Below are 25,383 nucleotides of genomic sequence, written 5' to 3' on the forward strand. Positions count from 1 at the left end.
GCTAGCCTCTGCAATTGTCCCCACACAATCATTATTAACCAACAATGTCTGCTATGGCTCAGCCATTTTCTTTGAATAATGATCGCTCTATACCCGAAGACCTTCTGTACTGTGAACTGGACATTCTAGACGTCCATCTCTGTGATACAGCGATCGTGATATGAAGATGCCAGACATTTATGACAACTGCAGCGGCTGGAGGCTGACTTCAGAAGGGCATCGGACAAAACATGGGGAAACAAAGCTCAGCTGGCTGAGAAGGAAACCAGAGAAAACGCTCCCTTGAATCCAGTCCTAGCCCACTGTCCTGGCAACTGCAGCAAGTGTGGCAGAGACTACCATGCCAGAGTGGAGATCCTGATAATAGCAAGTCAAAAATGCTAGACCAAATAGAAGTTTCAAAAAGTCTGGCCGCTTCATTCGTTATTTATCTACTTTGGAAAGATATTCTGAAATCCCAGTCGAATTGAGCATACGGTATCTGATGTATAGATATATAGCACATTGTTAACTACCTTTGTTTCAGTGGCCTTGAAACGTACAGAAATCTGTATGAACTTAGCAATTGGCTTCCCAATTTGAATACTGCCGAACACTTAATATGCTGTTTTTTTTAAAGAACTTTTATAAGAGGTCAAATAAATATCTTTTGAGTCGTTAGTTGTCAGTTAACCCTCTTGGTCTATTGTAGCTGTTTTGGGTCAGGCCCCTGGATTGCCAGCAAAGTTCGTCATTCACTGCAACGTCCCACAGTGGGGAGCTGATAAATGTGAAGAGCAACTGGAAAAAACTGTGAAGAATTGCCTGACCTTGGCAGATGAGAAGAAGCTGAAAACAATTGCTTTCCCATCCATCGCCAGTAGCAGGTAAAATTTATCACTTGTTAGTATTTGTTAAAACTTATTAGTTTTTTTAAAAGTACTGGTTAGAGAATCACTCTGCATACATATGTGCTGTATTTTTTAAATAATAGCAATCTATGTTGCAGTTGAGCTAGCATATGATTGTTTACAATGAGTCATAGTGGGACTTATTAAAATAAGGTAATATTATAAGTCATTATTTTACTTTGATCAGGTTGTTTGCAAACTCTCTCTGCTAGAACTCTACCTCTATAAAAGGAGAAATGTATTCCAATCTCAAATTTAAAACTAACTCCCCCACTTTCTTTCAAATAAAATGGATGTCATGCCACTTGAAGATAGGTTGCTTCCCTCCATTATGGGGACCCACATTTGTGGTCCGAGAACTACAGAAGAAAATGGGTAGATGCCAGTTATAGCTGCATCAGTAATTCACTAAACACCCTCTGGATGTGAAATCTGGCAATGTTCAGACTGCAGGATTTAGTATTGGTGTTAGAACAGGGAATGACCAACTGGAGAAAATAAAATGACTTGAAACGGTGTTTCTTCCACTGGGAACAAATCTTGTTATTTGCTCCGAGTGGGGATGGTAGCTTGGATCATGGCTCCTGTCAAGGATGTGATGTCTAAATGAGTTGTAATTGAATGTATTTCTTCAGTTAAAGTTGCCAAATAGTGAGGTCAATCACAGTGGTGAAAAGTTCTATGAATGTAAACATTATTTTCCCATTGCCAAAATACTCAATATTTGGGATGACTGCCAATGAATGTGCTGCTCTACAGTACATAATAATCCCAACACTCAACTCTTCTTAAGGGTGGGTCCTGCTATACCAAACTGCACGTCTTTTCTATACACTTCGTGCATGAAACTACACTCTTTTTGTGGCTAAAATGTACTTAGAATTGCTAGAGCTAGCCCATTTTGAAAAAGCTCTCTACACCCAAGCAGGATCTACCTTGGTTACAAGGGCATGAAGAAGATTGAGCAAAAGGGATTTGATCTTGAAGCCAAGGATATTGTGATCAATACAATGTGATATTACTTTAACCCCGTTACTTCTGTTCGCCTGTAAATGAATGGGGCATTGAAGGAAAGAAGATCAACACTTTCAGCTGTGCTGTCTTGAAGCAAATAAATCTACAAGTGACCAAGCTAATTAATACAAGATTATGGTGTCTACTATTCTGTACAGGGTTTAATAATGCATGGGATAGGATCATGATCCTACTGACTAAATCCACTGGTTCTCTGCATGTGCCAAGGTTTTGGGCTCTTGGAGTGAGAATGGACCTTGCAATGAGCCTAGGACAACAACTGAAACTAGACTAGCAATAATTCCAACTTCTTTGTGTATTTTGGACTGCAATATTAAAGCTTTGGTGGTTGAGGTTGGAGGGTAGCAAAGGCAACAACTGCAGGAATATATTGCCAGAAGCGTGGATTCCGTATTTTGGTTTGGAACATCACCTTTGTATACGCTGTAGCTCAATCTTTGAGCAATGTCTGAAACCTATTAACTGGCTATCGGCATCTTGCACCATGGTTCCAGTAAAGGCTGTGATGTCTCAATGAAGTTGTGATTGGGCCATCATTCATTTTAAATTGCCATGGAAGCCTTCAACTGGTTTTGTCATGTAATAGAAAAGGCTGTGGGCTTTGTGAATGTAATTCAGCTCATGTGCATTTAACAAGCCAGTTATCGAGATTGCGAACTTTGCAAACCTGTGAGTACTTGAGGCACGTCTGAAATCAGTGGGTGTCACAGGTACAATGAAAAAGAAACTACTTTCTCCTGCAAACTAGAGAATCCTGACAATTGGATGCAAGCAGACATTCTTCACATTGGCTCCTATCGGCCTAGCTCTCCTTCCTGGATTGTCAGAAGAGTGATGGCCAAATATTTCTTAATACTCTGAATTGGATGAAGTTTACTTCAAATAGATAACCTCTGATGCTCCCTTGGATAACATTCGAGCATAATACACCTTACCAAATGCTGTTTTGTCCCAAGTGCTGGCAAAGGATATACAAATGCGTCCTTTAGCGCGTGGGCGGTTTTTAGATTTGCAGGATAACATAGACCCCCTCCCATGGCTTACTTTCAGATTTGTAGCATTTGGATGAACCTCGGTCTGTTCTCTGAAAGAGTAGCAAAGGCAGATCTGCTAGTTGTTGTTTAAAGTTATACATGTTGGTAGTGCCTGCCTTAAAGACACTTTATAAAACCTAAGTTACTGCTTCACAAGAAAATAATCTACAAGTTGACATGGCCAAAGGAAGAGGCATTGGGACTGATGGCAAAATACTTTATCTACGAGCGGTTTCAAGCAATGTCTGAAAGGCAGGGGAAGAGAAATTTGAGAAGGGAACTGCAGAGCTTGGAATCTAGATGGCACTAGTCAGTGGCAGGGAGTCCACATTTTTGATGAGTTGTGGGCTGAAGTTAAATGGGGATGTGAGGAGATGTAGGGATTTGAACAAAGTTTCCATGCCAACAGATTCCAGAATCTTTCAAAGCTCTTTTGAGCATTGGTGGTGTAAAATTAAACTATATTGTTAAACTAATGATTTGTTAAAACTATTAGTACCATATCAGTGTTAGTAAAACATTGGGAAATTTTAGCTGTCTATTTAAAAATACCACTATTTAAAAATTGTAATGGTAAAACAGTGTTTTCAAAACAAATTTATGAAAATTCTTAAGGAGCAGATTCCATTAGAGTGAAGGGTTTATTCATTCTTGAAGTCCTAATGTTAAATTTGTCAAATGAAAACTAGATGAAATTGCAAAAGACCTTTTTGTTTGCAACAAACTTTCTATACTCCACTAGTGGTCATTGATGCACCCGTTTTGCTAAGTATTGTGACCACTTTTAATTTTAGCACAGCTGAATCAATAATTTGGTATGTCACACCTGCGCACCGTCCCACTTTCCTCCTTCTCCCTGCCCACCCCCCCACCCCCAAATCTAAGATGCATTGAAGGTATGCCTTTGGAATACCATCACTTGACTGCCGGGTAATGGCAGCCATTTTTTTTGTGCATAGGATTAATCTGAGTGTCACAATTTAAACCCTCATTATTCCCTGAACTGGGAGGCAGCTCGTGTGGAGCTTGGATCCATCGAGCCAAGAGGCCTATTTCTGTTCTGTCATTTTATGCAAGTTTCACGGTGGGAGCTATCGTAATGCAGATCACCCCCTCGTAAAATTAATAATAAACTCTTTTGTCTTTTGGGGTTGATTTCCATGTCATTGGACAGGACCAGCTCTCGAGCTTCAGGTCGGTCTGCAAACCAGCCAAGGTAGGATGTTCAAATGCTTCTACGGTGGTCAAATCCACATATTTAACATTGTCCTTGAACCTGAAGATTGTTCATTATTATTAGGAAGGAGAGGATGCCAAGTTTGGTGCCTTGAGACACCACCATTGGTACCCAACAATTCCTTTAACTAGCCCATAAAACAGTGCATCTATAGGAATCTCCCTGATCCATCAAATCACTGCTTGATGTGTCATCATTTCTCAAATAATTGATCAGGATGAATACCTCCCATTGTTACAGTAAGTATTAATTATGACATTGTTAACTCTGGAATTGTGCAACCATACTTTTAGCAGTTCAAATGCCCCATGTCAGCTATGGATTGGAATTAGTCAGGTGCACAGTGGGAGATGAACCATTCAGTCATGGAAATAGGGCAGGTGGTAGGTTTTACAATAATAGTTGTAGTACAACAAAGATACAGATATTTAGATCTAGTTTTCCATTGGCATTGAAATATATAAGGATAACGTCCCCTCGACCATACCAGTTGCTTTGGTGTCATGGTCTGCATGTTTCTGGAACTGAACGTGATGTTCTGGACCGAGCACAAAGCAGCAAACTCAGTCACTGAAATGGCCTCTAACTTTGATTCTGACAGTCCTGGATGCGTTACATAATGGCCTCGAGTCTGCTAAACAGAGGATGTTAACACTAGTTTTAGGTGGAATCTAGGACCGAATATATGACCAGGAGTTTCCACCTGGTCTCTTGCTGCTTTCTGAAGATATTTTGAGACTGCCAAGTTGGCAAACGTGATAGAAAACCTCCACTGCCAACATTCCATTGGATTTGGGCACTGATGCAGCAATAGTAGAAATGATTTAAATCATGTACTGGTTCTGACTGAAGACTAGTTGATAAAGGCTTTGTTCTAAAGAAGTGGACCTCGTAGCCAAACAGAACTCTTGTCAGCAATTGTGGATGAAAGCTGAAGACCAGTCATTTTGCAGAATTACTCGCGCTTATTTCTCCTATGGTTGATCTGAAGTTACAGGTGAAGGGAATGCACTGAAGAAATCTGCTTTTCTCATTCAGTACAAACATTTTAAACTGGATCAGACACTCGGGGAAACCTGTGTGGAAAATAGGAGGGATAAAATTGTCCTTGAGTAGCCACTAAGACACAACAAAAATAAATTATATTCGATGAACTCCAACAACCTTTGCATTTGAACTTCTATACATGGATGTCTCAATTGTGGACAACAAAAGATTTTTGATGCAGCTGAGCATCTATCGGGTAGCCAGTTTGACCTTTAATTAGCCACTTGTATCACTCCTTCCAGTAAACATTTTTATTCACACAGCTCTATAGGATTTTCATTTTATCTTCAAACATGGTGGTCTCAAGTGCAACTGGCATGTGTAGAAGAAAATTCCAATTACTTTCCTCTTACACTTATTTAAAATTCTCATCAATCTTTGCCCATTCACTCCAACAAACGTCCTGAATTTTAAAAAATCATACGGGCATTTTATGCATCACGAAAATACTCTCCACCTTTCCCGGACTTCCTTGTGAATCCATGTTGTATGCACCCTAGTTTTAATTGGCTTTATAAAGCGGGATGTCTTAAGCTACACCGTACTACCATTGAATTCTATAAAACAAAAGCAAATGGGCAACTGCAGCATTATACATATCTGCAAGGTATTAAAAGATTTTGCCTTTTATGGATCGATACAAATTTAGCGGGTGCACAGCCCCAAGTGATGTAGAAATAAGGTTTGATAAATGAAGTAATAGTTAATTTGTTTTCTTATCTTCAGAAATTGTTTCCCAAAGCACGTTGCAGCACAGCATATCCTCAAGGCCATCTCCAATTATTTTGTTAACACAACGTCATCATCGCTGAAGAACATATTTTTTGTCTTATTCGACAGTGAAAGCATCGGTATCTACGTGCAGGAAATGGCAAAACTTGACACAAAGTAACCTGTTTTTAATCCTTTTTTTTAAATGGAAAGCTGGGGATTTTTAACAGCTTTTTGTCTGACAATACAGATAAGTGTGCGTATGTGTGTTTAATAAGTAAACAAGAAGGTGCAAAGTATGAGTTCTGTGATCATGAACACGTTCTGAAGTGTAAACTTTAAATACGTTTTTTATAGTACTTCTCCCAAGCAGGGAAAAAGTTTTGAAATTTACTTTATGGGGAAAAAATCAGAAAACAACCTTGATACTGTGCATCTTTAAATTTCTTTTGATGATTTTGCTGATACTTAAGTGTAGTTTTTTTTAATTGTGGAAGACTCCATGTACACGTGGTTTTAAGTATCCCTTTTAAGCTAGTACATTGGTTTCACATTCCAGTGTGTAAAAGAACAATTTAAATGAAGCAGCAATTTGACTGCATTATGTCTCCCTGTACCATTGCTGTAGTTTGATAGTGTAACAGCTTTTTAAAAAAATAAAAATGAAACAAATATTGTATTGCGTTCTGGTATTGGGAAGGAAGACCATCCACCATAAGGAAATATGTAGCAGCTCTTGACATGCGAAGTTGGTGATTCTTTTGTTGAGCCGGTTGTCTAACATCTCTCACGTTAAAAGTCCACTGTGTATGGGCTGAGTGCGACCCAGGGTGCTTGTTGATCTTTCTCTAAAACCTGTATGAACTAAGCACTCATGGTTTGTTCCAGTCAGTAACCAAGAAATAGAAAAGTGGATTTTGGGTTAATCTTGATTTTATATTGAAATAACTGTTTTCACGCACCTCTATTCTAATGGGACCAGAGAATTTATAACAGGGATTCATCCATCTTGGATCTCACCACATTGAGATGAGAGTTAATGAAATTATGATCACATTGTAGTGGTTAAGCCAAATCTAAAGGACAGGTGATTATGCTAAAAGAATGATTATAAATGTTCAGTCATTTCATGCTGCCTGTCTTCAACAGGTGGCAATTGCTATGTTGACCATGTGAGCTGAGCATCTACTTATATCAACAAACCACCAATTAAATTTCTTTTTATTTGATATTTATTACTCTTGTAAAAAGTACATTTAAATTTTTCTACCTTCATTTATATACATTACCTTTATTATGTTACTGTTCTTAACCAACCTTACAGTACAGTGGAACAGATCATGAAAGTTTGCAGATACAGAAGGTCCTGCTGACATTTTCCACACATTACCATTAAATTAAAATCAGACAAATGTACAAAATCTGGAACAAAGTAACGTAAAGACTTAAATATAGATTCTGTTGGTCTCAAATTACACAAGCTTTGGCCTTCCATGCCTTTAGTGATCAATGTTGGAGTCATTTATGGCTAATCTTCGATATCAGCATGACAAGGAAACAGGACTGGAATGTAAAGCAAGGCTTACATATCCACTAGCACTTTCATATTAAGTGAATCTTACTGCAAAATTCCATATTTACATTGTTAATGTTTTATATTTGGAACCCAGGTGCATTTTTTGACTGCAGTGAACAGGGGTGGAACATTAGACGATTGGTGCGAGAAAAAAAAAAAATGGGGTGAGGAGTGTGGGCCCTACATTGGAAAAGGAAGTAAGCATCACTAAATGGTGCTATTATGCACAAATTGTTTAGTTAAAATCATTGTCCTCTTCACAAATTTCCTCAGGAATTATCCTGAATTTTATTACCGCAAAATCTTCACTGCTCTTTTGTATGGTTAATCAAAGTCCTACTGTATCATTAAATTAATTACCAACAGGTCAGCCACTGACATTAAGGGGCTGCAACACAAAGGTAGGATTCAAAAAAATATTTAAACATTGTTAATTACACTTCAATATTGAGAGCTTTAACGTTTACTGTGCAACTTCTGGTTTGTAAGGAAAGTCAATCCAGTGATCAATTGTTGGGGGCAAGGGGGCAGAACATTATAGCCAAGATGAATAATTCACTTTCAGATAATAAAACATTCTCAACAGCTAACAGTCTGAACAAAACTGCAATGTGCCACAGATGTCCTTCACATCTTCAACATCCCATCTCTAGGATGTTTATTCTATGGCTCTTCCAACAGTAGCAGGTAAGAACTGCTGCAATGTTGGTGGGTGACTTGTTCAATACAGATTGCACACTCGGTGTGTTTGGTTTGAAACAGGAGAGTTGTAATACAAAAGTGGGCAGAAGGAAGGAAGTGACTGTCATAACAGCGCACCTACAAAACAGTTGCCGAGTGTGCAAAAAGCACGAATAATTCACAGATGTATGAAAAAAAAAAAATGGTTCGTGCCCTGGTGCTATTAGTTCACCTCCGATGCAGTGGAGGTGGTAGCAGGCCTGGGTGTGGACAACAGTGGGACAGGAGATGTAGCTTCAATTAGGGCTGGATTAAGTATGATAGGCAAAGGCATGGATGGAACGCCAACTTGCAGTGATGAAGTAAGAGGTTTCAGAATTAATGGAGATTGAGCAAGTGACTGATTACTGTCTGAACCAACGCTCATCTTCACTGGTGTAGATATTGGAGTACGTCTGGGAGTTCCTCCAACTCGTGCATTTTCAGTTTCTGGGAGACAAACAAAATCTATTTAATCAATATTATACTTCAAATTGGCTAGCACAATCAAGTAGAATAATCCTTTCACCCCATTGTATTAAAACATTGAAAATCTGGTGCAGTTCTGTATTATCATAAGTTGTCTGTGAAAATGTCCAAACTACAGAGCCACCGCAGTTTTAATAAACAAAATTAATTTTTGAAACTGCCAAACGGCCTCATCGCGGACCAGCTGGCAGAGGTATTCACGGACATCTTTAACCTGTCCCTACTCCATTCCGAGGTCCCCACCTGCTTCAAGAAGACCACCATCATACCGGTACCAAAGAACCAGGCAACGTGCCTCAATGACTACCGACCAGCGGCCCTGACTTCAGTCGTAATGAAGTGCTTCGAGAGGTTGATCATGAAGCACATCACCTCCATACTCCCAGAACGCCTTGACCGCTGCAACCGGTCCACATCAGACACCATTTCCCTGGCCCTACACTCATCCCTAGAGCATCTCGAAAACAAGGACTCCTATTTATTGACTACAGCTCCGCCTTCAACACCATAATCCCAGCCAAGCTCATATCAAAGCTCCAAAACCTAGGACTTGGCTCCCCACTCTGCAACTGGATCCCCGATTTTCTGACCAACAGACCACAATCAGTAAGAATGAACAACAACACCTCCTCCACAATAGTCCTCAACACCGGCGCCCTGCAAGGCTGCGTACTTAGCCCCCTACTCTACTCCCTGTATACACACACGACTGCGTGGCAAAACTTGGTTCCAACTCCATCTACAAGTTTGCTGATGATACAACCATAGTGGGCCGGATCTCGAATAACAATGAGTCCGAATACAGGAGGGAGATAGAGAACCTAGTGGAGTGGTGTAGCGACAACAATCACTCCCTCAGTGCCAGCAAAACTAAAGAGCTGGTAATTGACTTCAGGAAGCAAAGTACTGTACACACCCCTGTCAGCATCAACGGGGCCGAGGTGGAGATGGTTAGCAGTTTCAAATTCCTAGGGGTGCACATCTCCAAAAATTTGTCCTGGTCCACCCACGTCGACGCTACCACCAAGAAAGCACAACAGCGCCTATACTTCCTCAGGAAACGAAGGAAATTCAGCATGTCCACATTAACTCTTACCAACTTTTACAGATGCACCATAGAAAGCATCCTATCGGGCTGCATCACAGCCTGGTATGGCAACTGCTCGGCCCAGGACCGCAAGAAACTTCAGAGAGTCGTGAACACCGCCCAGTCCATCACACGAACCTGCCTCCCATCCATTGACTCCATCTACACCTCCCGCTGCCTGGGGAAAGCGGGCAGTATAATCAAAGATCCCTCCCACCCGGCTTACTCACTCTTCCATCGGGCAGGAGATACAGAAGTCTGAGAACACGCATGAACAGACTCAAAAACAGCTTCTTCCCCACTGTCACCAGACTCCTAAATGACCCTCTTATAGACTGATTTCATTAACACTACACCCTGTATGCTTCACCCGATGCCAGTGCTTATGTAGTTACATTGTATATGTTGTGTTGCCCTATTATGTATTTTCTTTTCTTCTCATGTACTTAATGATCTGTTGAGCCGCTCGCAGAACAATACTTTTCACTGTACCCCGGTACACGTGACAAACAAATCCAATCCAATCCAATCATCTGTGCTGTAACAATTCTGGTGGGCTGTCCGATTACGGAAAGTATCCCCAATCCCCACATGCTATTTCTTGCAGGAATGGAAATACTGCGAAGTTTGCCATCTTGTGGAAAAATTGTTCCGAATCTAAACTCTGGTGTAGAACGGTGAAATGGGACTTTACTTAATAAAGCTGTGTGGCTCCTACTCACCTTTGGCACTAGCCTCAACAAGGTTTTCTGATGCAGTTACTTGGCCAGTGGGTGGGTTTCCTTCTGAACCTGGGACTATAGATGTTTGTGCACTGCTAGCCTGTTGCATTGAATTTGGAGACAATGGCTCAACTGCTGGACCACTCGGATCTGCAAGAGAAATCAGTAATTTTCTTACAAAGATTTGCATACATTTTCGGTTCAAAAGGTGTCTTGAAATATTTATTTAGGATCTTTTAAATCAAGTTAGATTTGGAGCCTAGAAATCAGTACTATCATCAAGGAATCAAAAGATTAAGTGCCATATACCTGTCTGCTTTACAAACGCATTTATCCATCATTCACATCTTCAGAACATATCAGCACTTCACAGTCAAAGTACCGTTGAAATGTAATCACTTGCAATGATGAAAAACATGACAGCAGATTTGAGCGGGGTCTTTGGAATTGTACGCAATCTTTTAAATTTGCCGAAGGCCTGAGTTTAACATAACATCTGAAAGGCAGCACTGCCTCAGTAACTGCACTAGACTACTGGCCTAGATTGTGCCCATGTTTCAGGAATAGAGCTTGAACCTTTTGACTTAGTGTAAGTCAAGAATGACAGCTTTTAGTAAACTCATTTTGAAGCCCTTCAACTTCCATGCCATAACTCTAGCAGTAAGAAATTATCCCACTATTCTAGGAGTTATATGGTCAATGTTTTGCATTGCCCTTATACTGTTGTTTAAAAAAATCTATTACATTAATGAACAGGATAGTCGTTCCATTCTGTCAAGTGTTACTGATAGTTAAAGACTTCCAACAGGTAGCCCAAAAGAAACACCAGCAAAAGCTTGGACCAGTTTGAATATCTTTTGACAGAGATATCAATAGTCTGTAACACCAAATGGATATATAATTCCTTTTGGTTAAAAACTAAAATCCACAGATGTTTTGCACTAATTCGCTGAAACCTGCCGCTGATTGATATAGCTCATCTCCCAAACAAAAGCAGCTTCCTTCACTTGCAGCGGTTCCGAGCAGATGGTAAATTTGTACCCAAGGTGATGGGTGCTGTTTTTGTGTTATGGCAAGAGCCTCATTGTATGTTCAGTCCCTTGCAATGCATTTGCCACATTAGAAGAACTTCATTAATAATTGGAAAACCAAAATTATTGCATTTTCTTGAACAGGCTGTGCATAAATGGTTTGATGACTTAAGCACTTAAAGAAAATGGTGGAAATGTCCCATTTCCTCAGGATTTAATTGTTTGCACTGATTCTTAGCTGGACAGTGCCTGTTTTTACACTCTGGGTCTGGCATTTGCTAATAAAGTTCTCTGGAAACTGGGAGGTAGTGGCATTGTCGCTGGACCAGTAATCTGGGGACCCAAGTTTGAATCACACCATGGAAGATGAAAGTAAAAGTTTTTTTTTTTTTTTTTTTTATATAAAAGTATTTTATTCCAAATATATTCAACATAACATCCAACAGCTTGTACATTTTTTTCCCCATTTACTCCCCCCACGACAAACTCGAGCCATGAACAGCTTCCACCGCACTTGGAGGCCGGCCCTCCTCCGACCCACTTAAGGTAATATGATTTTCTCCAACCTTAGAAACTCGTACAAGTCTCCCAACCATGCCGCAATCCCCAGCGGCGTGGCTGATCTCCAATTCAAAAGTATCCATCACTGGACAAGAGAGTCTGGGCCACAACATCGGCCTACTTCACCTCTCAGCCCCAACAATTCTTGATCGGTTCCCGAGCACCACCTCCCAAAAGCTCTCCAACTTCCTCACACTGGGGAACATATGGGCATGGTTCGCCAGGCCCCTCCCACACCCGTCCACTACCTCTGGAAAAAAACACATCTGGGCCTGAATCACGTGGGCCCTGTGCACCATCGTAAATTGTATAAGCTCATCCTTGCACAGGAGGAGGTCGAGTTCACTCGCCACATTACTTTGCAGCAAAGTCCCCGTCCTAACTCCTTCCACTTAATCTTTTTCACTAAGCCCATGACCTGCTCTCCCAATCACCATATATGTCCCCAATCCTACCATTTTCTCCAAAAGCGTATACTCCAGTACCCGAGGGAAAGAAGGCAGCTCCTTTCGGGCAAAGTCCTTCACCTGTCAATATCTAAATTCACTCCCCCTCGGCAGCTTAAACCTCTCCTGCAGTTCCTCTAACCCAGCAAACATGTCCCTGACCTGCACTAACCCCTCCAACACATCGCACCCCCGGCATAAAGCTGTGATTCGCACATAATGGTCATCAACATGTGGTCCAGTTTAAATTTGAGTCCTCAGCTGGTTCCAAATTTTTATAGGCGACTCTGCCACCGGACTACTCGTATATTTCCTCAGGCTCATCCCCTTGCAAAGACTCCCCTAACCTTTCTAAAAGAAGTTTTCCAATTAAGGGGCAATTTTGCATGGCCAATCCACCTACCCTGCATACGTTTTGGTTATGGGGTGAGATCCATGCAGACACGGGGAGAATGTGCAAACTCCACACAGTGACCCAGGGCCAGGATAGAACCTGGGTCCTTGGTGCCGTGATGCAGCAGTGCTAACCACTGTGCTAATTGGACCCAATCTACCCCACCACCATCTCACCTCCAAATTCGCTGCCCAATAATGCAACAAATTTGGGAGCACCAGCCTCTTTTCACCTTCAGCACTGTGCCTGCCCACATAAATTCCAAGATTAATGCATCTACTCTCCGAAGAAAGGCATTGCGGAGGAAAATCGTGAGGGACTGAAACAAACAGGAATTTTTGCGGCCTCCACCAATGTTAGGTGAAGCATATCGCATATCCCACCTTCGAAGTTCCCCCTTAAACTTCTCCACCAACCTAGTCAGGTTCCACTTATGCATTGTGGCCAACTCACGAATTACCTGGATCCCCAGGTACTGGAACCGCTCCCATGCCACCTTAAATGGCAGAGGCACCATTTCACCCCCGCCCCATTCATGGGGAACATCTTGTTTCCCCCAGCATTCAATTTATAGCCTGAGAAGTTCTTCAGTAAGCCCATCATTCTGCCCATGCTTTCTAACGGGTCCGTCATGAACAGCAACAGGTCATCGACACCCGGTGCTCCCTGCCCCCCTCTTGATCCCACTCAGTTGAGGTCCGGACAGTCATCATCAATGCGGACAACAGCGGGGACAATGGACATCCCTGCCTCATTCCCCTGTGCAACCCAAAATACCCAGGGTTCTTCTCATTTGTTCGCATACTTGCCATGGGAACGCATACAGCAACCAAGCCCACACTGCAGACCTCAGCCCCAACCCAAACCGCCCCAGGATTTCAAACAAATAACTACCCAGTCCAAGGCCTTCTCTGCGTCCACTGACACAACCACCTCTGTCTGTGTCTCTCTCTTCTCCCTCCCCCCCACTTACGTTTAACAACTTCCTAATGTTACTAGAGAGCTGCCTCCCCTTCCCAAATCCGTTTGATCCTTCAAGACCGCCTCCGGCACACCCCTCCAACTTTCTCGCCAATACCTTTGCCAGGACTTTCAGTTCCGTATTCAGCAGCGAGATGGGCCTATGGGACCCGCACTCCAATGGATCCTTCCCCTTTTTGGGATCAGAGAAATTGCCACCTGAGGCAGCAGAGCCGGTAACTCCCCCTTCCCCATCGCTAAATGAAACGTCCAAAAGATGGGGGGGCCAACTCCAATGCAAATTGCTTTTAAAATTCCGCCGGGAAGCCATCTGGCCCCGACGCCTTACACAACTGCATCATACCAATGCACTCCAACACCTCCTTTAACCCCAACGTATCCTCCATTGCCTGCCTCTTCCTCTCCTCCAAATCCAGGAAGTTCAGTCCATCTAAAAACTGCCCATATCAGCCTCCTCCCCCCTCGACTCAGCCCGATGCAGACCCTCATAAACACCTAATTTATCCTCTCCGGTTCGGACACCACGGACCCCCCACCCCCCTGAAAAATTTCCCTCTACGCTGCCCGTTGTCGCAGCTCGTGGGCCAGTATGCGACTCGCCCCATACTCACACTGCGTCCTCCACAGCCACCCACTGTCCATCCTATCATGAACCGGTCAAACTGCCCCTGCATCTTCTTTCTTTCTGCCAACAACTCCTTCGTGGGGGCAAAAGAGTACCTCCTATCCACCTCAACTATCTTGTCCAACAGTCACCGACGCTCCTCCCTCCCCATCCTATCCTTATGGGCATTGAACAAAATAATTTTGCCCTGGACCACCGCCTTCAAGCCATCCCAAAACGTGGCTGCCAATACCTCCCCATTCTGATTAAGCTCAACATAATTCTTAATCGCCACTCCACCTTCCCACAGAAGTAGTCAGCCAAAAGCTCCAGATCCAACCTCCACCCGGCCTCTGCGCCTGACCCGAACAAACTCTCACGTCGAGGTAGCGTGGTGTGGGGTCCAAAATCACTATTCCCCCATAATCCACATCTTCCATTCCCTTTGGCACCACCCGGCTCACCACAAAAAGTCAATCCGGGAATATACCCTGTACACGTGAGAAGGAATACTCCCGCTCTCAGCTTATGTTCCTTAATAAGCCATTCTCCTCCACTGGCATCCCAAAGTAATATTCTCAGCCCTCGAAAGTGACCCAAAATCTGGCTTTGTACAGCACCCCAAACCGAATGTGGTGCCGGTAAAATACTGCCTTGGCCTTGTTGAACCTCGGCCGTCTCGCAGCCACCTCAGCACCAATGTCCCGATGAATCCGGATTCAGTTTCTTTCCCAATCGCAATCCCGCTGCGCTTTGGCCCACCTCATGGTCTTTTCTTTGTACTTGAATGTGTGCATAGGCACAATCACCACCCGCGGCGGCTCCCCCGCTCTTGGCCTCTGCCTCAGAGGTCTCCAGGTTCGTGTCCAGCACCTTCTCGTCCACCAACCTGGCTTTAATCCTTGCGACACAGCCCGTTGCACTCATTCCCTTCACTCCCTCCATTAGGCCCACAGTCTGAAGGTTTTGCCTGTTCTCCTGGTCCTCCACCTTGCTTGCAGTGCCTTGCACATGCCGCGCCCCACCCCCCCCCCACCCCCAAGGATCGCCATCTCCGCTTCCAGCAACACAATCCAGTCACTCTGGTCAGACATCACATTCTCAACCTCCTGGATCATCACCCCTGTGCCTCCAGACTCTTATCCACCAGTTCCAAAGTCCCACAAAGAGGTGTCACAGCCCCCTCAATCGCCTTTGACCAGTCACTCTGCATTTCTTTACTCTGCTGCCAAAATTCATCCTTAATGAAACTCATCAACTGTTCCATTGGCAACTTTCCAGTCAACGATGACCCTTCCCCCGCCGCCATTTTTATAATTGATGCTGCGCCGCAAGTCTTCTCCAACTCTTGGGCCAGGGCTCTCTCTGTCTTCTGTCGGGTTTGGTAACCCGAGACATACTCATCCGGGGAGAACTAATCTCCCTCCATTCTCCGCACAACATTTCAGCTGAAATCCAGGTAAAAGGGGCCAAAACCTACGTTTTCAAGCAGGAGCCTCCCTGTGCGCCACTCACTCCATGGCCGCCACCGGAAGACCAAAATTAAAAGTCTAATGATAACAATGAAACCACTGTCGTAAAAACTTATTTTACTAATATCCTTCAGGGAAGGAAATTAGACGCCCTTACCCGATCTGGCCTACATGTGACTCCAGATCCACAGCAATGTGGTTGACTCTTAAATGTCCTCAGTGATGGGCAATAAATGCTGACCCAGCCGGCGACTCCCACACCCCATGAAACACATTTCGAAAAACAAACTGCTGACGAAGGACGGCATAAATTGAGATAACTTGGTAATTCCAGCTAATATACGTTCAGCACTTTGCTGCTGTGAAATCTCTCGATCTCTAAAACAGCTGGGCAATTAATCTAAACTTTCCTTTGTCACTGCATTGATTAGGATCATGGCAATTCCTATTGGAGGACTAGTGTCCTACTGGCACTGCAGGGAACCTAGCATGGCAACGTTTAATCACCACCTGCATCCAGGAGCTTTTTGAACACTAAATTTGTGTGTTAGTGGTTCACAACAACTTAACATACACAATATCAAATCTGAGGGGTGAGCGTGCAATTTAAGTTTTTTTTTACCTTGAATAACAGTTTGTTTAAAGAGTTCATCCTTCAGTTGAGGCAAGAAACAATCTATTCTCTCCCACGTAATCTCCCAAAGCTGGGAATAGCCAGTCCTTGACTCAGCAGAGTGGAAAATACCAGCTGTATCCATAACCAAAAGCATGTTCTTCAATGATTCTGGAATTGCTTCCAACTAAACAGGAAAGAAATCAGCACAGCACGATGAAACAAAACACGGCAATAATTTGTTTCAAGATAACCAACTTTCAAAGAGCGTCAAGAATGTTTCATCGCAAGCTCTACAGTGGCAACTGGGATTCACTTTCACTTGCTTAACGGGCACCTCCAACACACCCTGAGCTGGGATGTATAAACTGTGGCTTGTGGGCTAATTTCATCACCCCTCCCCCTCCCCCCCAAAATCTAAGGCAAGTCAGTTTTATCAGTGCTTGTATTTCTTTCTCATTGGACGTTGACATTACGGATGGAGATGCGGCTGGGCGGGTTTGAAACTAAAGCAATGCAAATCTGTTTCCAGCTAATTCCTTAAGTTTCAATTTCAATGGCCAATAGGTTTGAAAAACAAAATGTTCTCAGTGTAGTTGCCTCGTTCGAAGATAAATGCTAAATTAGAACACCAAGGTCTGTTAACAGCAACACTTGATATTAAGGCCAGCTGGTATACTCACAAAAGGCTAACAGAGTCAAACTTCCACACATGCTGCACATAAAATGCCTTGGAGACATTTACTCGCTGAAAATTAACACTAAATGAGGCAGCAGTAGAGGCCGGTAAACTTTTGTCTTTTAAAAAACATTTAGACAGTTGTATGGGTAAGATGGGTATACAGGGATATGAGCCAAATGCAGGCAATTGGGACTAGCTTAGTGGTAAAAACTGGGCGGCATGGACAGGTTGGGCCGAAGGGCCTGTTTCCATGCTGTAAACCTCTATGACTCCATGTGCTTTCTTTTTAAAGTTAACGATATCTGAATAATTTGTTTAAAGATAACCAACTTTCAAAGAGCGTCGGTAACTTATCTTGCTTCTGAAAAACAATTCTTCACAACTACCTTCTATGAATAGCTACTGTTTGAAGCTACAAAGGTTACAGAATAAAATATGTGCTTGTGTGCCCCCAAGTGACTATAAAGTTTGAAGTGTGAGACGAGCAACAGTTTCTTTAATGTTTTTTTATGGTGTCTCTGACACATCTCCCAGCCAGTTAATTGCTTTTGGCATCCAACGGGTTACTGAAGCGTTCAATTAACAATGAAACAAACAATCAACTCAGAAGTTGAGACTGGTGAGTCAATGCAATCCTTTATAATTTGTCCAAATGTTATCTCAAACACAGAATGCCAAACTGCTGAACTGCAATTTATTAACTTTGGAATTAATTCAATAACATTTCTAATAATTTCTACAAAAGCCTTTTAAAAATTAAACCTACTCAGTCCTAATTATAAGACTTCAATGAAGGTCCAGTCTACCGGCATCAAAGCAAGGTTTGATGAATGCATCATTTACAATTATCAGTCGTTTGCAGCACAAGAATTAAAAGGAATTATAATATAATTTCATAGAGACTTGGGTAATAAGTTCCATCTTTAACCAAAGGCAGTTAATTCAACTAAAAAATTGAGACCAAAACAACAGATAACTTGCATTTAAAAAGCAACTTGCATTTATAAAACACCTTTATTGTAGCAAAACATCCCAAACCCCTTCACAGGAGCGCTATCAGACAAAATGTGAGGCTGAATCACGTGAAGGAGATTAACAGATAACCAAAAGCTTGGTTATTAGAGGTTGACTTTAAGAAATGAGAGTGGGGCAGAGGAATTTAGGGAGCAGATTCCAGAGCTTACTACGGCTGAAGGCTACCGTCAATTAAAATCAAGACTATTCAAGAGGTTATTGGGCTGGAGGATAGTACAGAGATAGGGAGAGGTGAAGCCATGTTAAAACCATTGAGATAAACCATAGCATAAATAATAAAATATTAAATTGTCTAAGATTATGGAAATAATTAGACGATCTTTACATGGGAAATATCCTCATTTTAGAATACAGCAAACATTTTGCAAATAGGAATTATGGAAAAGTTGATATAAGATTTTCCTACCAGTAAGTCACTGGATCCTGCATGCATGTATTTATCCATGAAGTCCAGGATAGTTAACCAAAGGGCAGCAAATGTTGGCAGAGATAACAGTGGAGACAAGTGTTGGAGGAAAACCTTCAGGTGGCAGAAAAAAATAAACCTTTACTACAGAGAGTCAGTTAGGAACAGGAGGAGGCCATTCAGCCCATCGAGCCTGCTCTGCCATTCAATTCGATCATGGGTGATTGGATTCTTCAATGCCTTTTACACACATTATCCCCATAACCCTTTACATTACCGTTAATTCGAAATCTATCACTCTCTGCTTTAAACACACTCAATGATTGAGCTTCCTCTGGGGTAGAGAATTCCAAAGATTTACAACCCACTGTGTAAAGGAATGTCTCCTCATCTCGGTCATAAGAGGCTTCCCCCTTATTTTGAAATTTTGCCCCCTGGTTCTAGACTTCCCAACCAAGCAAAACATATCAGCTACATTTATCTTGTCTATTCCTTCAAGTATTTTGTAGGTTTCAATGAGATCACCTCTCACTCTTCAAAACCAGTTGATACAGGCCCACCTTGTCCAATAATGCTCAGTTTTGGAGGAAAATAAAATCACTCAATGACTGTAGTTTTTAAAAAAACTTTGTTATTTGAGTTCCAGTCACTTTATTTTGGTCTATGAATGGAAATTAAAATTAATTGAAAGTAGAGGTTGAAACCCCATCTACCATTCATCTCATTCATTATAAAGAGCAAATTGTAAGGATCCTTCCTGTTGATCCCCTTGTTTCCCCTTTCTTTATTTTTGCCATTATCATTTTTGGTCCATTGATGTTTAATGGACGTGTATCTTTAAGTTAAGTAGCAAAGAGAATGAGGAATTCAAGAGGTTGCAACATAGTTTATGGTGCTAGTTTTTTATAGTGCTAGCTTTCGAACAGAACTCAGAGTTAGTGGCACCCAAGAGATCGGTGGGCCTCTGTTCAATTGGTTGGCTGGTGGCCAAAACATTGGCCAAAAGGCTGTATTCTGCCCAGTAACAGGTGGTGATTGGGTGCTACCCGAGTGGGATGATTTTCAGAGACACAAGGAAAGCAGAGCTGGGTCCTGGACATTCAAGGAAGGAGGAGCTGTGAGTGCCTGCTCTCTCTCTCTCTTCTCTCTCCCTCCAGAAACACTGTGAGCTGCAGTTATTTCTGAACCTACCTGTGTGAATGAATCTCCAGTGAAACCATTACAGACTGAAAACAGAGACCTCAACCTGAAAGCCCAGTTTGATGGAGGGTGTGCTTAAACACAACCATCTGAAACAAAGACTCTTTATCCTTTTACTTATTATTTTTCACCCCTCTCTTCCCCCTTTGTGCGTGTTTCATTATAGTTCTTGTTATAAATAAAAAGTAATTGTGTTTAAATTTACAAACCTGGTGACTGATCGCAGCCAAGGGCCAAATGATTTGTTAATTTCAATTGTGTTGCAACCGCGGGCCAAGGAGGGCTGGAATTGACCGCGCACTAGCCCAGGGCGTTATAACAAAACAATTAGCAACAAAACTCACAGGGTGACAAACTCACTTTGCAAAGCAGGGTTGAAGCTCTCATTCTGGTCTCTTCCATTCCTCCAACATCAGCTGGACTGATGTTCTCCAACAGTTTGGTTAATAGCGGGAACAACACCTATGCAAACAAGCCATGGAACATCATAAAGCAAATTTGTATAAGCTGTGTTTCAAATCTTATCATCTTCAACTGGATGCAGGTGGGGCTCAGTAAATACCTTGTTAAAGCAGGATTCCCATTCTAAAGCATCCAGTGTTTGCAGATCATGCACTAATAGAGCCCTCTGTAGGTAAGTGAGTGCTTGCATTCTGACTTGACGCCTGGCATCACAACATAGCCAAGCGATGCCTGAAGAAACAGGTACAGAGAAGCATAAGGGGCATGCTTATAAGAACTATCCACAGCTTTTCATCAGGACTCTTCAGCCACTTGCTGCTGTTTTACATATTAGTTCATCTCAATTCTACTTTTCATGCCCTAATAAACTACACACATCTCCAAGGAAATTGCAGGGTCACCGTCCATCATGATCTAATATAAAGCATGATGTGGAGATGCCGGCGTTGGACTGGGGTGAGCACAGTAAGAAGTCTTACAACACCAGGTTAAAGTCCAACTGGTTTGTTTCAAATCACTAGCTTTCGGAGCGCTGCTCCTTCCTTTACCCAAGGAAGGAGCAGTGCTCCGAAAGCTAGTGATTTGAAACAAACCGGCTGGACTTTAACCTGGTATTGCAAGACTTCTTACTGTAATATAAAGCACTTCAAGGCCAACCCACATTGCTCCCCTTGACTTAAATCTGGAACTACAATGGTTCACTGTAACTGTAAATCCCTCTTGGATCAAAAATCATTCAAAGAGTTAAATCTACAAAAACTCAAAAATTGAGCTCACAAAAAAAGCAAAATGTTTGTCATCATGGTCAAGGATTATTCAAGAAAATGTGCAGCCAATAACAGTTTCTACCCCATACTCAGATCATTGTGCAGGAATGTGATTCTGGCATGATCTCAGCTTATTCTTCCACTTGTGAGAATTGAGCCATACTGACGGGCAATACAAGAACCATCCTGCCATGTCTGCCCAACACCTCCTCGAGGACAATTGGAGATGGGTAGCAGAGGTTACATCACATGAATGTAAATGAAACCTCAATTAATTTGTGATTGACTTGGATTTTACCGCTGCAGTTCCACCTTATGGTTAGGGTCAGCATACGGTCATTTAGGTTTTACAATAACATGACGAGTGTAATTCAGTGTCAAGTAGCCCAAATCCAACTGAATTAATGTTGGGAGACCAACAGCAGCAAGCAGACCTAGGTCATTTTGGCCTTGCAGTATCGGTGCCTAATGAAACTTACACATTCTTAAACGTGGACTGAATATGATTGGAAACATGGTGGGTATTTTAGTTCTGTCAGTGCTGAGTGCATGTGAGGAACTGTACCTGGACAATTCAAAAGGCCAATTAATTTAGTCCACATTTCTAAAACAAAGTATAGGGCAGCGACTGGTGTCGGTCCGCCTCCACATCTCTGGTTCCCATTCAGTCAAAAGGCTAATTTCTCACATCCTCACAGCAGTGACAGGAATTAAAAAAAGATCACATTTCCCTAGCCCAGGGGAGCTGTGGTGGCGAGTGAAACATCGTATACACATGGGTCATCAGCTGTTTGCAGGTTCCTTTCGGCTTTACATGTCTTACACAGTAGATCCGACAAGTCTGTATTTGTACGTCCTGACTCAATGAAAGGAATACAAATAGTCAGTTTCTTCTCCACTCTTGAAAAGCAGAATTTACTCTTGTGAACAAAACGCATGATCAATCTCCGCATGCCGCTGACTTACCTTGCAACAGTGGACACCAGCAATTAGCCCACAAGGTTCTGGCATCAGCTTCTATTTTCTTTCCTGCTGACTCTAGGTGGCGTTGCTCTTCAGCCCACGAGCTATAAATACTGGCAGCTCTAGTGTGGAGTGTGTGCATCAAATCCAGAAGCTGAAAAAAGAAAAAAAACGCAAGTAGATCAATATGATCAACAGAACTACCTGCAAGCAAACTCTACTCGACAGAAATGCAACTTTTAAACCTATAGGAACAGGAGGTGGCCATTCAGACCTCTGAGTCTGTTGCCATTGAATTAACTCAGGGCTATTCTGTATCCAAACTCCTTTTATTTACGTTGTTTCCATAACTTAATACTCTTGTTTAACACAAATCTCGGAACCTTCAACTGATCCTTTGTTTTGATGTTTTTTTAAAGAACAGGGTTTGTGTAAAGTAGTGATTGCTGGCATCACACTGAATGACTTAGCTCTAACTTTAATGTCATGTCCCCTTGTCCTGGACTCTTTCCTCCTCTTCCACCCCCCAAAACCTAGGAGAAATAACTTTCTACCCTTAATAATCTTTTAATTATCTCAAACACCTCAATCAGTTCACCCCTTAATCTTTTATGCATGAGGGAACACAAGCCTGGTGTGTGCCATCTGTCCTTTTAATTTGACCCTTTAATCTCATGCTGGTAACTCTGCATTGCATTGCACCTCCTCCAAACTCAATACATCTTTCCTCAGCTGCAATGCCTGTAACTGAAAACAGTATCAACATATTTACACACTGAACATTTCGCATTCAATAGAACCTCAGCACTTTTGTAAATAATTATACTGTAGAATCTAAAAGCATGCTACAAAATCTACCAGTGCAGATGGTAACGGCACAGATATCACCTGGTGAACTATTTTTAAGTACAGGAGGATGCAATACCGGAAATTATATAACAAATTACAAACAACAATGTGGGATATTGAAGGTTTAAGGATAGAAACAGGATAAAAATTAGAAAGCCTTAGCCTTAGAAATGTGCTTGCTGGGTTTGGCAGGAGGTTTCGGAGCAGAATGCTCCAGAAACTCCCAAAACATGGCAACGTTATTAAATGACCCTTTACAGCCATCAAAAAACTAGACACTGCAATTACTAAAACACTGACTAGATGTGAAAATCTAGATTCAGAGATGACATTCATTCCCATCATTCAAACAAAGTTGTGTGTGTAATAATTACCAAAGAATTAATTAGTGTGACAGATTGCCACCAAAAATCATCCAAACTGCATGCTTCAGAGAGCGATTTACAGGAGGCACAATAACTTCACTGCAAATGCAAACCCACTATAGCTTCGCAATAACTTTAAGGTGATTTATCTGTGAGGAGAAATCTGGATTACTTACATGGTGAAAAAGATTTCCTTGTGTCGGAGAACTTAGATATACAGTTTTCCCCAAAGCTCCTTTACAGTGACAATAATCAAAAAAGCATCAAAAGCTTCTATATTTCTTGACTTCAATAAAATCTGAACTTATTTACCCAGCCACCTGGAACACATGCAGTTTTTAAAATATGAAATTGCAGCCAACATAAAAGAATCACAAGCTGTCCAAAAAGTCAAATGATTGGGGTGCACTACTGAATTGTATCGTGAGAGTCATTATCCACACGGTAAGTCAGACAACCAGGAGATGTAACCTGCATAATCTGATCCAGGATAGGAAGGGAATTGAGGGCACTGAAAAGAAAATGGAAAGCAGGTTGACTGGGTCACATTTGTACAATGTAACACTGGACAAAATGGGACGGGTTTCAGAAAAAGCGATGAAGAAAGCTCAGGGAAAGAGGATGGAATAAAAATCAGATAAGCTCAGTTAAGCGACAGGACAGCTTTACTGAGAAGAGGTACCATGAACCAAGTACAGGAATGGGAAAGACCTGCTATACTTACATCCTGACTAACCTGTAATGACACAGTGTGGTAACTTGCTGGTACACTGTCATCCTCATCATCATCACTATGTGACCTTGATGGACGGTGGCTAAAAGTCTTTGAGCGCTTCATGGAATTCTCTTTTTGCTTCTTCTTCAGGCGGCTGGACTTGTCAAATTTATATGTTTTAGATTTCCTTTCGTGTGTTTTGTAACCTGCAAGAAGAAGCCGCAACTTTTAGAAACAATGTTATTTAGAAATTTTAAAAAAGGAACGCACATTGTTTGGTCTTGAGCAGATATAGTCTCCAGATAAAAAATTGGAGAATGATCACGCAAGCTTTTACAGACTGTTCATTCTGTTGTTACAACTGTGACATTGCGGTCTTAATATATTTAAGAAAGTTCAAGGTAGGTTTAAACCTACAACAGACCTCGGAGCATCACACTTTGTTACATTCCATAGTGTTAAATCTGACTGTGCACTGTTGCCCCCCAGCATAATTCAGGACCTGGCTCTAAAACAGACCATCACTTACGCATCACTACATAGCTTCACAGCAAGACTAAAGTATCGGCAGGAATGAACTTCTAAAAACACTTATTTCTACCAAACAAAAAATTATTTACTGCAAACACGAAATGATAAATGCAAGCTAATGATGACAAGAGGTAAAAACAAATCTGAAAAATATTCACCCATAGAGGAATCGGGTGGTCATTTTAACCCACAACATTTTTGACAATACAACAACATGCTTTGCACAGTAACTGCTGGGCACATTGTACAAGAGCAGTGCTGTACAAGCTGGGTATACTTTGAAATGAACTGACACCAATAGAGTATCAATAAACAGAATGGTCCCATGGTAATTTGTTTCTTGAAATTGGCTTTCCTTAGCCGAGCACTGTCCAATTGAAATCACTGACAAACTACTAATGTTGTTACAGTGACATTGTTTTTGCCACGTGCACACACTTTAATAGAAAAATCTACACAAACGATATAGAGGTAAATGTAGTTCAAGCGTGCATATTTACTGAATGATCATTCACCACCACCCTCCAAAGAGGTAACACACTCGGTGATCTACTCTTCCACTTTCTGCTTTTGGTTTGACCATATCAAAAATAAATCCACGGTTAGGTTAAATTTCACATACCTAAACCATGTAAATACAAGTAATGTGGTCACAGGATCAACAACCGTCCATCAGTTTTCATTTAAATAATAACAAAATGCAATTAACCGCATTCCGGTTCCCAAATAGCCACAGTTGAGAGATAGAGATCGAAACT

At 41.9% G+C, this 25,383-nt stretch overlaps 2 protein-coding genes across 8 annotated transcripts in view; one reads left to right on the forward strand and one right to left on the reverse strand.

The window, feature by feature from the left end:
* Window positions 1-6,628, forward strand: part of macroh2a2 (macroH2A.2 histone) — a 29,369-nt gene extending 22,741 nt beyond the window's left edge. Inside the window, exons 8-10 of one of the 2 annotated variants that reach the window (XM_072491409.1) lie at window positions 692-866; window positions 4,134-4,175; window positions 5,970-6,628. In XM_072491409.1, the coding sequence (XP_072347510.1) occupies window positions 692-866; window positions 4,134-4,175; window positions 5,970-6,135 (383 nt within the window). In that variant the 3' untranslated portion in view covers window positions 6,136-6,628. The remainder of the gene's footprint in view (window positions 1-691; window positions 867-4,133; window positions 4,176-5,969) is intronic. The other variant, XM_072491411.1, reaches the window with a different exon arrangement.
* Window positions 6,629-7,168: 540 nt separating this feature from the next.
* The window catches only part of gbf1 (golgi brefeldin A resistant guanine nucleotide exchange factor 1), a 281,444-nt gene continuing 263,229 nt past the window's right edge, over window positions 7,169-25,383 (reverse strand). For 4 of the 6 annotated variants that reach the window (XM_072491407.1, XM_072491406.1, XM_072491405.1 and 1 more), the window contains 8 exons: window positions 24,104-24,300; window positions 22,169-22,319; window positions 20,536-20,666; window positions 20,334-20,435; window positions 18,774-18,887; window positions 16,660-16,837; window positions 10,549-10,698; window positions 7,169-8,700 (listed from right to left, as the gene is read on the reverse strand). In XM_072491407.1, the coding sequence (XP_072347508.1) occupies window positions 8,435-8,700; window positions 10,549-10,698; window positions 16,660-16,837; window positions 18,774-18,887; window positions 20,334-20,435; window positions 20,536-20,666; window positions 22,169-22,319; window positions 24,104-24,300 (1,289 nt within the window). In that variant the 3' untranslated portion in view covers window positions 7,169-8,434. The remainder of the gene's footprint in view (window positions 8,701-10,548; window positions 10,699-16,659; window positions 16,838-18,773; window positions 18,888-20,333; window positions 20,436-20,535; window positions 20,667-22,168; window positions 22,320-24,103; window positions 24,301-25,383) is intronic. The other 2 variants (XM_072491408.1, XM_072491404.1) reach the window with 1 other exon arrangement.

This window comes from Scyliorhinus torazame, chromosome 28 (assembly GCF_047496885.1).
Source record: "Scyliorhinus torazame isolate Kashiwa2021f chromosome 28, sScyTor2.1, whole genome shotgun sequence".
Taxonomy (NCBI): Eukaryota; Metazoa; Chordata; class Chondrichthyes; order Carcharhiniformes; family Scyliorhinidae; genus Scyliorhinus; species Scyliorhinus torazame.